The sequence below is a fragment of the Phallusia mammillata genome, chromosome 4 (assembly GCF_965637545.1).
Source record: "Phallusia mammillata chromosome 4, kaPhaMamm4.hap1.1, whole genome shotgun sequence".
Taxonomy (NCBI): domain Eukaryota; kingdom Metazoa; phylum Chordata; class Ascidiacea; order Phlebobranchia; family Ascidiidae; genus Phallusia; species Phallusia mammillata.
This window is the reverse complement of record NC_137255.1, coordinates 27,728,085-27,742,260: the sequence shown is the minus strand read 5'-3', so window position 1 is coordinate 27,742,260 and position 14,176 is coordinate 27,728,085. Positions and strand designations below refer to the sequence as shown.

General features: G+C 34.9%; 2 protein-coding genes and 1 long non-coding RNA gene across 3 annotated transcripts; 1 reads left to right on the top strand and 2 right to left on the bottom strand.

Annotated features, from left to right (window-relative positions):
• Positions 1-242: 242 nt before the first annotated feature.
• Positions 243-1,836, bottom strand: LOC145223727 (glioma pathogenesis-related protein 1-like). The gene is made up of 3 exons (XM_080090117.1): positions 1,619-1,836; positions 513-645; positions 243-266 (listed from the first exon to the last, which is right to left on the bottom strand). Exons 1-3 carry the CDS (start codon positions 1,834-1,836, stop codon positions 243-245), a joined length of 375 nt encoding a protein of 124 aa, XP_079946243.1.
• Positions 1,837-6,964: 5,128 nt separating this feature from the next.
• LOC145224319 (uncharacterized) lies at positions 6,965-7,965 on the top strand. Its single transcript, XR_013859608.1, has 3 exons — positions 6,965-7,112; positions 7,177-7,305; positions 7,745-7,965. It is a non-coding gene; the product is annotated as an uncharacterized LOC145224319 (long non-coding RNA).
• A 686-nt stretch (positions 7,966-8,651) lies between these two features.
• Positions 8,652-14,124, bottom strand: LOC145224953 (1-acylglycerol-3-phosphate O-acyltransferase ABHD5-like). The gene is made up of 9 exons (XM_080091587.1): positions 13,997-14,124; positions 13,542-13,618; positions 13,279-13,418; positions 12,674-12,906; positions 11,470-11,618; positions 10,770-10,887; positions 10,518-10,588; positions 10,256-10,368; positions 8,652-9,698 (listed from the first exon to the last, which is right to left on the bottom strand). The coding sequence occupies exons 1-9, from the start codon at positions 14,059-14,061 to the stop codon at positions 9,579-9,581; spliced, it is 1,086 nt and encodes a 361-aa protein (XP_079947713.1). The 5' UTR covers positions 14,062-14,124; the 3' UTR covers positions 8,652-9,578.
• Between the last annotated feature and the right edge of the window lie 52 nt (positions 14,125-14,176).

The window sequence follows — 14,176 nt, the reverse complement described above, 5'->3', positions numbered from 1 at the left end:
TAAACGATCAAATGCGGTCCGATTGTTTTTAACTTTGCGGCATTGCTATAATAACCAAAAGGAACAATTAGGTGAAAATGATCAAACGTATATGCAGGAGCTACTAACACCATACCTCACGACAGATCCACTTTTAGCTAAATTTTGATAAGTGGCATATCACATGCAATATTTTTGGCCAGAAACAATCTGTTCCAGCACCTCCTTGTTTGAAAAAAATACTTCTAGGTCTACTTTCACTTTTAGTAGGAATTTGACTTGTAATTCTTGAAAATAAGACAAATAAGGACTAAAGTCAAAAACAAGGACATTTCTTAGAAAATAAGACCATAAATTTTACTAAGATATTGTTCTTTAAAATACGGACAAAATCTTAGAATATATCGTTTTTAACGGTGTTTGCGCTGTTTGAGCCACCTAACGGGATTTTGCTAAATGTGGGGCTGTAGTGAGGTATAGTTTTGTTTCTGCCCACCAGAATCAAAAACATCAAGCAAACTGACTGGATTTACCTCATCTTCATACCAATGTCGTACAGCTTCATTAATGGTCTCCACTACACCTCTGTTGCCGACGAAAATATTCTCACCCAAATGTTCAAAAGTGTCCGTCGAAAAAGTAAGATTGTGTTTGAACTCGCAAACACTGAAACAAAATTAAAAAACGACTAACTTAAAATAAGCAAGACAATCAAACCACAGTTGTACGTCGGGCCGGGTTCGGGCTTTGGTTTCTTTAAACTAACGGGTTTGATTCGGGTCTGACTTTACACTCTGTGTCAGTATTTTTGAATAAATTTAACTATATTAAGTGCTGGACCTGACCTAATGACAAACAGCCCTTAAACGCGTTCTTCAAGACCAATTGTCCATTGTTTTTGTTGTCTTGTTATTTACTGAGGCTTCAATGTACAGGACTGTCGAAACTTTCGGGCCTAAACGGGTCTCTCAAAAACGATTCGGGTTCGGGCCGCTTGTGCTTTCGGGTTTGGGTCGGTTCGGGTCAGGTTCGGGCTTTAGGCCCGTTCAAACAGTTCAAGACACTTGACTACCCATTTTTGGTGTCCTTGCTGTCTATGTAACTTTTAAACAATGGAACTGTGATGATGAAATGCCTATGTAAATAAAATTTGACTTGACTTGCAAATATAGTTTGACTTTGTTTACGTGTCTGAAATTGGGACCTGAAACCGAATTTAAAACTAAATAAAGCAAATTAGGCCCGAAGGTTAGATTTATCAAGATATGATACAAAAGTTCAATTTTCCATCGCGAAATTACAACCAACAAGTGACCAAGTGTGTCAGGCCCAAATAAAGCGTGTTTTTTTCAAATTTAAGACCGATCCTAAAAGTCCCGGAGAAAACTCGACCTGAAGTTAAGGCCACAATTGCTTGATAGTCATATACATTGGTTATTTCATCAATCGAAATAAACGTAACCCACTCGAGTTTCGAAAGACCCTTACTCCTTAAGGTAATTAACTAGATAATAATTAGCTCGCACAACAACACGCGACACATGTCAATCAACGTTATAACAGCCATGTCACAAAATCGCACAGTCACTTGGCGCACTTACAGCTATCAGTCTCATGACCAGTGTTAGGGCAACCTTACCTCGCATGCTTTTCCGCAATCTCGGCTAGTTCTGGATCCCAACCAACCATGCGCATATCAGCAGCTGGCGGCGTCACGTCACCACGGAACCGGTTGTGTTCGTTGACTAGAAATCCGATGTGCTCCTTGATGTCAACCACCCTGAACTGTATTGCTGGCTGGGCATCTGAATCAACGGTTGTTAAGTTGAGTTTATTTCGCTTGGTGAAAGACAACATAGCAACACAATTGCACTAAAACAATTACCATGCCGGAAATAGCAGCGCAACGTTGAAACGCTAGGAAGCGCAAAATAATGAATAGCACAATTGGTGAATAATGGTTGAACTCGCTGCAGCTATACCGTAGATGCAAAAAATGATCAGCATTCGATCCAAAAATATCATGCATTAAAAAACCATACAACCACCAACAGCCACTGCGTTAAATTGTCTGCTGCTCAAGTGCATTGGGCGTCATGTGTGGGACATCGAAACGTCGAATATTTATTTATGATTAAAACTGTTGGAAAAGCAATTCTCGTTTTGCTTTGAGCACGCGTGTGTTCACATATCGTCCGAAGAGTCGTGGCCCCAATGGATGTAAAAAGTCACACACAGTAAACCTAAATTAAACCGGATTAGGTTTATCCGGATATTCTACTTCTCAATTAGGTAAATCCGGATATAAAAATAGTTCTTTCTACTTTTTCAACTCGTTTTTAAGTCACAACGGCAAATTTGTACATTAAACACAGTGCAGTTATGCGGTGTTTTATGACACCTGCCTCCTGTCTGCTGTTTAGTCCGTGCACATTGTTTTCCACCCTTAACAAGATTATGTAGCCTAAACCAGTGCTCTTCAACCGGTGTGCACGGTGTACCCTAGGGTGCACCAAAATATGCATGGGGTGCACCAGTACGGAAGGGTATACAAGGGTACATCACAAACTTTTAATGAACCATTAATATTTGACCTTTAGGATATTAGGGTGTAGGTTTCAATTGATATACAAATGAACCTTGTATTTTTTTAAAATGTTGATGTCTAACACTTTCAGTGCAGTCTAGGAATATCTACTTCAAAAGACGCTTTGCGCACCATGCAGATTCATTAACTAACGGCAAAAGTTTTTGATCAAAAATGTTTTCGTCAAAAGTTTCGATTTTAAGTAAACAGGGTGCATAGGTTTGTCACAACAACTTTAAGGGTTCACCAAGCCAAAAAAGGTTGAAGAGCACTGGCCTAAACATTCGGTTAACTGACGCCTTTAAAACCGCGCAAATACGTTGCAGTCAATTGTGCATTTATTGGTAGCCCATTTGGGCAATGCCTTGTAAAAAATCATTACATTTTTGTAATTTTATTATTTTTAGGGCGGTACGGATTCCAAATAAGGCGATTTGAAGTGACAACGTAAGCCTTAAAAAAAGGGTCAAATAGACCAAGGTTTACTGCACTTAAATGTAAAACATTTCTGCAACAATATCAATATTGTGGGATTGATGCCGTTTTAATGTTTATTTGGGTCATTGTATTCCTTACAACAACTTTATTTAAACTGTGTGCAGTATATGATATTAATACAAGTCAGCAGAGACTCAATATAGTATTAGCAATGGAGACAACATTTGTATGTAAACAAAGACTGTAGTTTTAATAAGTCAACCGTTGTACAAACCGACACATATTTCACCCATGTAAAATACATTATCAGTATCGTATTTAAATGGAATTAAATTTGTCTATTACATACTGTCTTTTAAGTACAAAGAATGGTAAATAATAGCGTTGAACTTTGCCACAAAAAAACGCTATGTCACCCAGTTTGTTCAAACCAGCATGAACCTAATTATTTAAAGTAACTAATTGTAATGGCCTTGGCTAAGGAAGTCCGAGCGAATTCATAGAAAACTTGGCAGGGAATTATGCATCCTGTGGCCTCGAACGACATCGCACGTACATTGCGCAAAAATTCGCACAACTATTTGTTATTTGTGAGGTGTTATAAAGGTTATCATTGTGTTTTTCGGGCGACTTTAGGTCTGTATTGCGTTTACCAGCAGAGGGGCAATAGTTTAGGCACTTTGCTGTTCTTGTTACGTGCGATAACAAACCACAATTTTACGGTATGGGGCGCAACGGCATAAAACGCTAAGCTGAGCATTGAATGTAAACTACATGTGATGTGGAGCGTAATAATAACTTAGGTAAGACATTCTCAAAGACTGCAGTGCTATATATTACTGCTTCGCTTTTGTAAGCTGATGTGTTGTGTTTTTTTGGTCACTAAGTTAATTGGTGTTTTGGTTTGCGGTTACAGGTAACAAATATACAAGCGTCAAATGAAAATGAACTTTTTTTGCTTTAACCTACACATTCCATTTGATCGTCAACGTATTAGGGTTTTAAGTACGTAAAAACTTTCTGTTAAAAGTGCTTAGACGCTATAATCGAGAAACAAACGTTCAATTTGCTTGATTTGAAACGCTTAACCAATACAAAATTGGCTAAATAACATTTTTCTATTGTCACAAAAAAAAATACGGAACCCAAAAGACAAAAAAACTTGCGGTTTAAATTTGGACTTCGTTTTGATATGCACTTAACGGTGCAGCTGCAGCGCGTCTACCATCTATCCACTAACTGTGCCCTTTACTTCGTCACTATTTATAACGTCTCAACGTTGCGCAGTCATCCCCGGTAAGGTGAATATTTTAGTGGAATTGTGTTGCTACGATTATTTTACCGAGCGAAATAGACTCAACAAACTCAAACACTTTTGATTGAAATGAAAAGCCTTTTTTCCAAAACAGTAATCTACGGCGAGATGGCTTTACAAAACTATATACCCCCCAAAAATTTAAATCATGATGCACATTCGGGCAAAAAATGCTTGAAACAAAAACCAAAGTATTGCAAAAAATCTATATTACAGATCTGCATCATCGCAGAAAGGCTGCGGCAAACTGATAAGGAGCATGGCACGTTGCACAGACCGTAATAATAAACACACAACAAACAAAAATTAATTCTGTCTTATCCACAAACCTGCAATGGCAATGAACGTGCAGAAAAATGATGATAAAATTCCAAATGTCCACATTGTGTTGCACTTAAAACTGCTGAAGCTATTTACTATTGTTTAGACTTCTATAGGCTAAGCTGGACTTTTATAAGGAAATATTCTCTTAAAAGATATAGCTGTGGCTGTGTTGACATAAGCTGAGCGAGCAACGATATAGTTCTTTAGGGCCGAGGGCAGGAATATTTGGACAAACCTCAGCTCCAAGCGAAAAAAAGAATTGATATTTTTCCTTTTTTTCATCTCTTTATGGTCGCGCCATATTGTCGGCAGACCCGAGCTACAAAAGTCACGACTGTCACGCATGGACAACGTCATTATGTCGAGATCTGAAAGGGTGGCCAAGCGCGAAAATGCCATCCCTAGTTGCCAATATAGCGCCGTAAGTTAAGGTAAATCCACAAAATAAGTTCATGCAGTTTTTACGTTCTTCTTTTTCCTGTACTTTTCATAAATTCATTAAAAATTTGTTTCCATGTTGTGAAATATATAGCCTATCGCAGGGCTTCCCAAACTGGGGGTCGCGACCCCGGAAGGGGTCGCTTAACAAACTTGAGGGGTCGCAGAAAGCTGTACCAATTTTGCAGGAAGTACTCCATACACTGGGGTAGAGTACGGGAGTGCCGCACACCCCCGGCCTTGACCTTTGTATAACGTCACAATGTTGTTTTTGTTCAAGTTACGTCGGTTTCAAAACGTTTCCAGCTAAGCGCAAACGAGCTTGTAGAGACGCCATTGATCGAACAAACGTCGGTTGAAACGCAACAATTGCAATTGTTTTGAAATACACAGGCATTTTAATTGCAACATAAAGATGACACATAGTGTTACAGACTAACGTTTAAGTATTGTGTCATTGTGTGGCGCAATAACTTTCTCTGATAAAATACGTAATAAATTTACGATTTCTAAGCTGTGTTTAATGTCCGTTTGCAAAGCACTGCAACGACCTAAACTTGGTCCAAGGTGACAAGTGCCTATTTGCAAAACAACTTGACAGAAACTAAAAAGGCTAAAGCACGTAAAAGGTATCGGTGTTTGGACGTGTAAAGTAGTAGACTCCCGAGTTCCCGTAGGTTGTTTTTAGTTTTCGCTCGAATTAGTCGTTTCAATAAATACAACAAACGTATTTTTTCATTGTTTATCATATTATCCGTGAAGGGTCGCGGAAAATTTAAAGAGATTAATAGGGGTCGCGATGAAAAAAGTTTGGGAAGCCCTGGCCTATCGTATCATTTCATAACAAAATCTAACTTCGTTTTTGTTAAATAGCTTTTTAAAACGACCTGAAACTAATTAAGACGGTTTTAACAAGCTGTAGCCTATATAACACGAAAATGTGAGAGAGAAACAGAAAATGTTTAGTAAGACCACATCATTTTCCCCCCTTTTTATTCAGGCAGAATGACGATGGTAAAGGAGGTACACTGTTTTCGTTCGGGGTAAACGCTGGAAAAACTATGGTTAAATTTAATTATTTTGTTTTTTCGTTTTTTAGAAGTTTAAAAATAAAGTTATACAAACCAGTCGCCCAGGCTGTTACTACTTTTGGTGCAATTAAATGTTGAATCCCAATTTCAAGATTGTATTGCGTTGCTTGATATTGTTTTAGTAAAATTCCTGAATTAATCACAGTTCGTGCTTGCTGTGGTCGAGATTTTGAACTTTTCATACTCTAATTTTGATTATTATTTTCCAACCACAGACAGCTAAAGATTATTTATTTTTATTTCTAAAGTCGTACCGCAAAACCACCAACATTTGCAAAGCAAAGGTTGCAAGGCCATTCCATACCAGCGTTTTCAAAGTTGTATGTAAATGAGACGGTTCAAAATACAGCTGAAATATGTTCGCTAAGTAACGCTACACAATGCACGCTTGTGGCTTTGTCAAGTTTGTTGTTTAAATAACAAGCCGATTAGAATGGAAATTAATAGACATATTTAATTGATTTGTCAAAAATTGCCATTTTTCGAGAAACTAAAAAGATCGGGTGTTGGACAATTTTATTGTCTTTCAAAAGACGTAAGAATGCAATATCATATCCACCAGGTAATACTTTTCACTTTGGACAAGAAAAGCAAAAATACACACTAAACCGTAAGCGACACGAAGCACGCGACACGCCGTAAACACAAACCAAAAATCGAGACGTCAATCAACCTTGATACGTGACTTTATTTTTATTTTGTTTGTTTTGAACAGTTGCTTTGTAATTTTCTTGAATTTCATGATAATTAGTTTATTACACATTCCAGGCAGCAAGTTGGTGACTATTTTAAACATTAATGTGCACCAATAACCAACGCACTTAACAAACAACAGTAATATAATATTTTTTACATGTTTTGCATTGTTAGGGGTTAAATATATTTTCAAAGAAACAATAAGTTTTGCAACCCCAGAATGTTGCTATCCCGTGCCGTTCGGGTAAGTTGAACATTATTTTACTGGAAGATGAACCTAATTTAAACGAAAAATGTACCATTTGCAGCCATTTTTTAATACTGCCCGAAGAGGCAACAAAAGTGTGCAACCTGCGAACTGGACATGCCAAACTCGTGAGGAATTTGAGAAAGTCTGGCCAAAGCGTGCCCAGAAACAAGCTCACCACCTTAAAATGGTACAACAACATTTTCAAGTGTTGTTTTAGTTTTAATAAATTCCTAACAGGCAGCCTTTCTGGCACAATATGTACATTTCAAAAAATTTTTAACCATACGTATGGTTCATGTGATTTCCTCCTTGCCTTGACCTTGAGCATTGTAGTTTACTAAAGTTTCTTAAATGTAATTTCAAGACTAAGTAATTTAACCAAAACTATTTATTTCTACCTGGTAGTTTAATACAAAGATACTAATCTACAAACTGCAAGTTAGTGTTAATTAAATACAGCAAAAATTCTTTTAATTTTGGTATTATATTGTTATCAACTTAACCAAATATTTCTGAGTTATGATCTTAGCCAGATGTAGAAGCATATTTTTGTTAATGCAAATAATTTAGTTAAGTACATTATTTGTTCACATTAAATTGAGACTATCGTTTAAATGTTGTAACAGGTAAAGGAGCATCATCTATCTGTTCATGAAAGTGGAAAAACTGACAAAGCATTCAACATGTTTTTTTACACATACGCAACGTTCCTGACTGGATATAGCATGTATAAAATTTTAACACTCTAAGATGTCGATTTCAACTGAATTTGCTGGATTTATTTTGACCTGAGTTTAAAGTTCAATATGTCAAATGTTTCTCCCCATTAAAATGTAATGTCTATAAATTTCTTGTTGATTGGAGACCACCTGTAGAAACTGTAGGTAAACAACGTATTTGTGGTGCAGTCAAGAATTTAACAGGGCAGTGACCTTTCTTGCAATGTAGCAAAACACATACAGGTTTTAAATCGTAGCTGGATCTAAAACCACTATTGGTAATCTACATACAGGGAAATTGAAAGTTTCAAAATTTAATTTTTTGAAACATTTATATAATCTCTCCAGAAGTTCAATTTTGAAACTAAATTAAAGACACCAAAAACTGAAATATTAATGATCCAACAGACTTGCAATAAAGTAGGCAGCTTAAAGTAAGTAAGCATTGTGAGTGTAACGCATGCAGGCATTGCCTGCCAACTAAAGATAAAAAAGAAACAAACAAACTGCCATTAGTTGGGAATACATTACAGTTGATTGCATAAAAAGCTTAGTAATTGGATAAACAGAATTCCCTGTATCATATCAAACAGTAGTTTAGTGACTCATACATAAGTCTCTTTCTATTTTTACTTTACAGCAACATTCACATATTTAATGTAAAAAGATTTAAAAATCATAACAGTATGGATGTTAAAAAATAGCTTTGCATGCCATCTTTCCAGACTCATTTAGGGTTGAGAAATGCTTGCAAAAGAATACAAACCAACGTTTGGGCACACTTCTGAAAATCTGAAACAACTGTACACATTGATATAACAAGGACAGATTTATTTCCAAAGCACCTGAAAACAACTTAGCAACTATCGTAAAGCACAAACACTTAAGTGCATTTAAGTAATTATTACAGACACAGTAGTGCAAATTGAATTACAAAAAATCAACAATGATTTGCAACACACAACTAATATAGTTTAAGTTGATTTTTACTGATAAGAATTATCAAATAAAGTAAGAGTGCACTGAAAGTGTGAATCAAAGTCTGTACTATTAAACAAATAATACCAAAAATATCACACAGCAAAAGAACTTAAAAAATACAAACACAAATTTTCATCCGTAATCGTTTAAAAAGGAGTACAGTTTAACAATCTCCATCATACATTGTTAAGTTGACTGAGGGACAGGAGAGGTATTTTATGAAATTTGTTTTTCAAAAACATACAGAAAAATGGCTGCTGTGTTTATTTGATAGTAAGGTTTGGCCTTATAGGGTTTTTTGTCTACTGTTCAAGTTTTAATTTTAGTTGATACTGTTTAGGTGTTTTATACAGCTAACTTTTAAGATTAACAATTCGTAATAAAAAGTTTTACTATGTAACAACAGAAAGAATTAAACAACTAAACAATATGATTATGTAAATTTGGTGTTCGAATTTTCCAAGAAACTGGCTTAAAACAGGAATTGAATTTTCACTTTAGGTTTGAAAATAACACTGGAAATATAACCTGTGAAGTAGATGACAGAACAAGTTTTAAGGATATTTACATGGTTTAGTATTTGTTATGTAGTACATCAGAAAGGAATAAAATGGTTTTAAATTGTTTAAACTCCAGTGGTTTAAAACAAACTGGTTGGACATGACTATTCAACTGGACAGAAAAAAACAGGACAAAATACAAAATCTCCGGAACTTGGCTGCTTCTTCATTAAAAATACAAAAACAAGAAAAAAAATGTATCAGTTGTTACAGACGTCAAGTGATGTGCCGTCAGCTTCATTACAAGTATCCAAAACATGTCCGTTAAAATGATCAGGGTCATCAGCATAAACATGGTGGCCAACTTCCCCCTCCAAAACCTATAAACCAGTTTGTTTCAAACAGCTGTGGTCCCAATTTTGAAACTGTATTCATGCATCATGCAGTTGCTTTGGTACTTAAATTGTTTTTCGTTAAGGAGCTTTTTATAAAAATCTTGACTAGTTCTAAGAGGGCTTCCCATTTCTGCTGGTAAAAATCTTTTTTATCTTAAAGTTTTCTGAAAACGCTGGTCTGATTTTGCTTTGTAACTTTTTTTGTCTATGTGACTGATGTACACTGATTGCACAGAACTAGTAAAGAACATCTGTCAATACTTGGGTTGAAGTTTGTCAATGACTGTGCAAAAACAGCTAATATTGCATTAGCTAAACTCACTGCTTTTAGCTATTCATATAATACATTGACTGATACCAACTTGAATCTAACTTGTGTTTACTAATGCATAAATTTAAGTCCCACATCAAGGTTTAAACTCAAAAAAATACAATTTTCTATTTTTTTCCACTTTCAATCATATACTTGGCTTTGTGTCTGGTGTATTGTTAATAAATATTTCAACTAATTTTTCTTTTTGACAAATTTAAGCAATACTTACATGTATTGTAACTTTGTTGGGAATAAGATCTTTGACGATTTCACCGGATGAGCGGTCCATCCAAGATTTTGCTCCATAAATAAATGTCACCGGAATATTTGCATCCAATTTGTCTTTAATCAATAAAAGGTTGAATTTTTGAGAATATTAATTTTACAAAAAAAATAATCAATTAATGTATGTCACAATTTTTAACACTTTAATTTATTATATGTTACGATTTTTATAACTGTACTTTGTAAAATATGTTTTTGGTACTAACCTATTCTATTGATCATTGGATTAACTGCATACCCAACATGTTGGTTTAATTGCTTGAAGGCAGATTCACCACTGAAATATAGAAAATATAAGCTACATAGAAAAGTGTGTAATAATTTCTGCCATACATACATTTGTACAAAATTCTGATAATACGTGAAAATGTTGCAATTTTAGGATTTAATGATTTTTTACTTATCTTACATTAAAACAATAGTTACAAAACACTTTACAGCACATATTGTAATGCTACCTTGGTCTTCCAGCGTTACAGTGGTAAATATATTCAGTCACAGCATTTTTGTTTTGCTCTGTCACTTCAGGAAATCTCTGCTTAAAATCTCGCCGGGATCGTTTTATCAATCGGGGACCTAACAACAACAAAATTATTTTCATTTTTTACAGATAAATGGATCTTGTTCAATACTTTCATCAATAACTACACTGGGAGGCCTACACATACTGGTGTGAAATTTTCGAGTGAAAGTATTTTCTATCAAGGTTTTATTAGCAGGGGCAAGACCTGTCATAAATAGTGTTGAATCATGGGGTTATCATGGAGAAGTAATATTTACTTTCTAGAAATACAGAACAGAGTGTGAGATTTTCCAAAACGGTTCCAATAAGAAAAACACAAATGAGGTGTCAACAAGCTAAAGCATTGTCAATAAAATTTTCTGTTTGTTATTTTAAGTATGTTATTGCATATGTATAGTCAAATTGGGGTTGTTTCCACAGTTGGGATAAAAAAACAAACAATATTTTGTGTGAATACGTTTTACTATGCCAAAACCATAAGCAACTTTCAGAATGTTTCATTTTCTACTGGTTTAAACAGCAGTAGTTATATTTGTATCTCAAAGTTGGAAAGCCTTTTTTTAGCAATGTATCTTTACCATTTCTCTATAAGTGGTCACTAAATATCTTTGGTTAAGTAATACAGCTTTGCTCACCGACAGGTCCACAGCATCTTATGATTGCGAGGGGATTAAAAGGTTCAACACATCGTAGGATTAGTTTAATCCACCAAGGTAAGCGTTCCAAATCTTCGGGTTTGGGCACGGGAAAGCCCCATGGGTCGGCTAAGATTAAACTTGTTACCCTGCAAAGATAATTTTTTAATAGATGTTTTTTTAACCAAATTAACTTACAAAAAATGTAAGTTTTTCTCATTTGTTTTTCTCATTTGTGTAAAATTTTATAAAAGTGTGTCTAAACTTTTTCTACCACAATTCCACAAGGTATTAGAGTTACCATACTTTTTAGTGTTGTTTCGCATACACAGAAATCTGTTTGCATATCACTTATATTCAAAAAGTCGACCACATTTAGCACCAGTATAATAGTCTTTGCAGTGCTTGAAAATGTAAAATAAATGTATGTTGTATACTTTACTTGTTGAATTTAGATTAAACAATTGTTGCAGACCACTTACAAAACATACTTACTGCACCGATTGACAATACAAGCAAGAATATTATGATTAACTGTTAAGAATACAAACATATTCCAGAACCAGCTAAGTGGAAAAAAACATGTAACGAGTAACCTGTATATTGAGTAAATATTGAATAATTCGTCAGAACACCCACTAATGTAAACAAGATAGTCATGTAACTATATATACAGGTGTTAAATATTTGTTTGGGTAGACACAAACCATTTACAAATATTACAGGAACATTTTTCAGAGTTACCCCTGTGTTTTACAGCAGGGGTGTGCAACCTTTGTTACTGTGGGGCCCAAGTACAATTGGCAAAATTATATCGCGGGCCGCACCTGTGCATAACACAAGGTGGTTTTACTTTTTTGCATACAAAATATGCCTACAAGTAAATTTCCAACTTGATTCTAGCCACATATTGCCAGGTTGCATAAAAATAGCACTGGGTGCATTAATCTGCTCAGAAATAAATGATAGTTGGACTTGTTTGCCAGTACATTTGAAATCCAAGCGTCTCTGCGGGCTACACAACCTTTATTCAAGGGCTGCTTTTGACCCGCGGGCCGCAGGTTGCAAACCCCTGTTTCACAGCATTAATGGTGCATCCCTGTAGTTACTGCAACTTTCTGCAGTTACTGGATACTGTACTTCAACTATGGTTAATATTTTCATATTTCATTCATTGAAAACAACTAAATCCAATTAAATTTACCTTTTAGGATATTTGAGTGCATATAAAGATGCTAGATATCCTCCAAAACTGTGTCCAAGCAAAATCATTTTGTTGATTTTAACAGATTTCCTCCAATCTTCAATTGATTGAATGAATATTTCTTCAGCTTCTTCCGGGCTGTCGTTGAATTTCGGACGGCTACTTCTTCCAAAACCAAGCAAATCAAAAGTGTAGACAGGCCGATCTTTGCTTAATGCTTCATAATTCATTGCCTGATAATGGAGAAGTATAATTTAACATTCCATCAGGCGTAGATTTTATTTTTAGGAAAAAATCATTGGATTGCCATAATTACATACATTGTATAAAAATCCACAATAACTGAGAAGATATTATAAAAGACATAAAAGTAGACCAAATACAGTTAATTTATTATAAACATGTTGCAACTTTTGAACAATAAACAGCAATGTTGGGAAAAAGAGGGTGGAATTTACATAAAAACAAAAAAAGAAACCTTCCTGGATAGTTTCGAACAACAGTCTTCTGAAAAAGTGAAAACACACTGCACACTGGAAACCATTTTTTTCCATACAATAAATGATAGCTGTACAAATCCATTTCCATAAACAAGCTTTACTCACCCAAAACCCGATCCCTCCACCAAATCCATGCAACATTACTAGTGGGATTTTATCATTCACATCAGGGTTGGCAATTACCGTCCACAACCTTTCACCGCTGGGTAAATCCACATACAACTTTTTCAACGGACATTTTACAACTAAAAATTAAAAAAAGTAAATGTGTTACAATTATTTTTACTTGCACTATTGTGTAAATGCGGTTGAAAATCGATGATTACTACAAGATTTTTAGCCAATTTGTTACAATGTTTAAAATTTACCTTTTAACATGCAGGATTCCGCTTTTATGAGATGTTGTTCTGATGTTGGCTTCCATTTAAAACAACCGGTTGTCGATCTATTGATAAAATAATAAACCAGTTTTAAGTGCATGTTAACAAATGAAAACAGCATTACATTTTTTAAAGTTTTAATATATCTAGACTAATATTGTGCATTGCAATTAAACATAAATGTTTGTTCTGACAAAATGTGGTCTGATTTGGGAGTTGGCACATGGCTGTTATTGAAAGAAAATCTACATTTAAATAGGAAAGGTGTTTTAAGTCAAGTCAAATTTATTTGCATAGTCACTTCATCATCACAGTTCTATTGTTGAACGGCTACATAACAGCAAGGACACCGAAAAAAAAGGCATGGGTTATGGAGTAAAGTGTCCTGAATTCATCTACAATTAAATAGATAAAATGTTGTTTCGTTTTCCTGAAAAATTCACCCTTCCGACTCTAAATCTTCATCACACAGTTCTTCAACTCCTTTTAAACTTTCGAGTTCTGCCATTCAAAAAGTGTGAAAAATCGCCAAAATTATGAAGTTTAATTTCCTGTTGCAAAAAAATCGTTACAATAATAAGCAAAAACTTTAATATACCAAAGCAAGCGATTTTTTTCATAGC

Coding starts and splice junctions, on each gene's coding strand:
- LOC145224953 (XM_080091587.1), bottom strand. CDS start 14,061: ATGGCAGAACTCGAAAGTTTAAAAGGAGTTGAAGAACTGTGTGATGAA. Junction 10,589..10,769: donor TGTAACGCTGGAAGACCAAG/GTAGCATTACAA, acceptor TCTATATTTCAG/TGGTGAATCTGCCTTCAAGC. Junction 9,699..10,255: donor CCAACAAAGTTACAATACAT/GTAAGTATTGCT, acceptor ACTGGTTTATAG/GTTTTGGAGGGGGAAGTTGG.
- LOC145223727 (XM_080090117.1), bottom strand. CDS start 1,836: ATGTTGTCTTTCACCAAGCGAAATAAACTCAACTTAACAACCGTTGAT. Junction 646..1,618: donor ATTGCGGAAAAGCATGCGAG/GTAAGGTTGCCC, acceptor ATTTTGTTTCAG/TGTTTGCGAGTTCAAACACA. Junction 267..512: donor GACATTGGTATGAAGATGAG/GTAAATCCAGTC, acceptor CTTATTTTCAAG/AATTACAAGTCAAATTCCTA.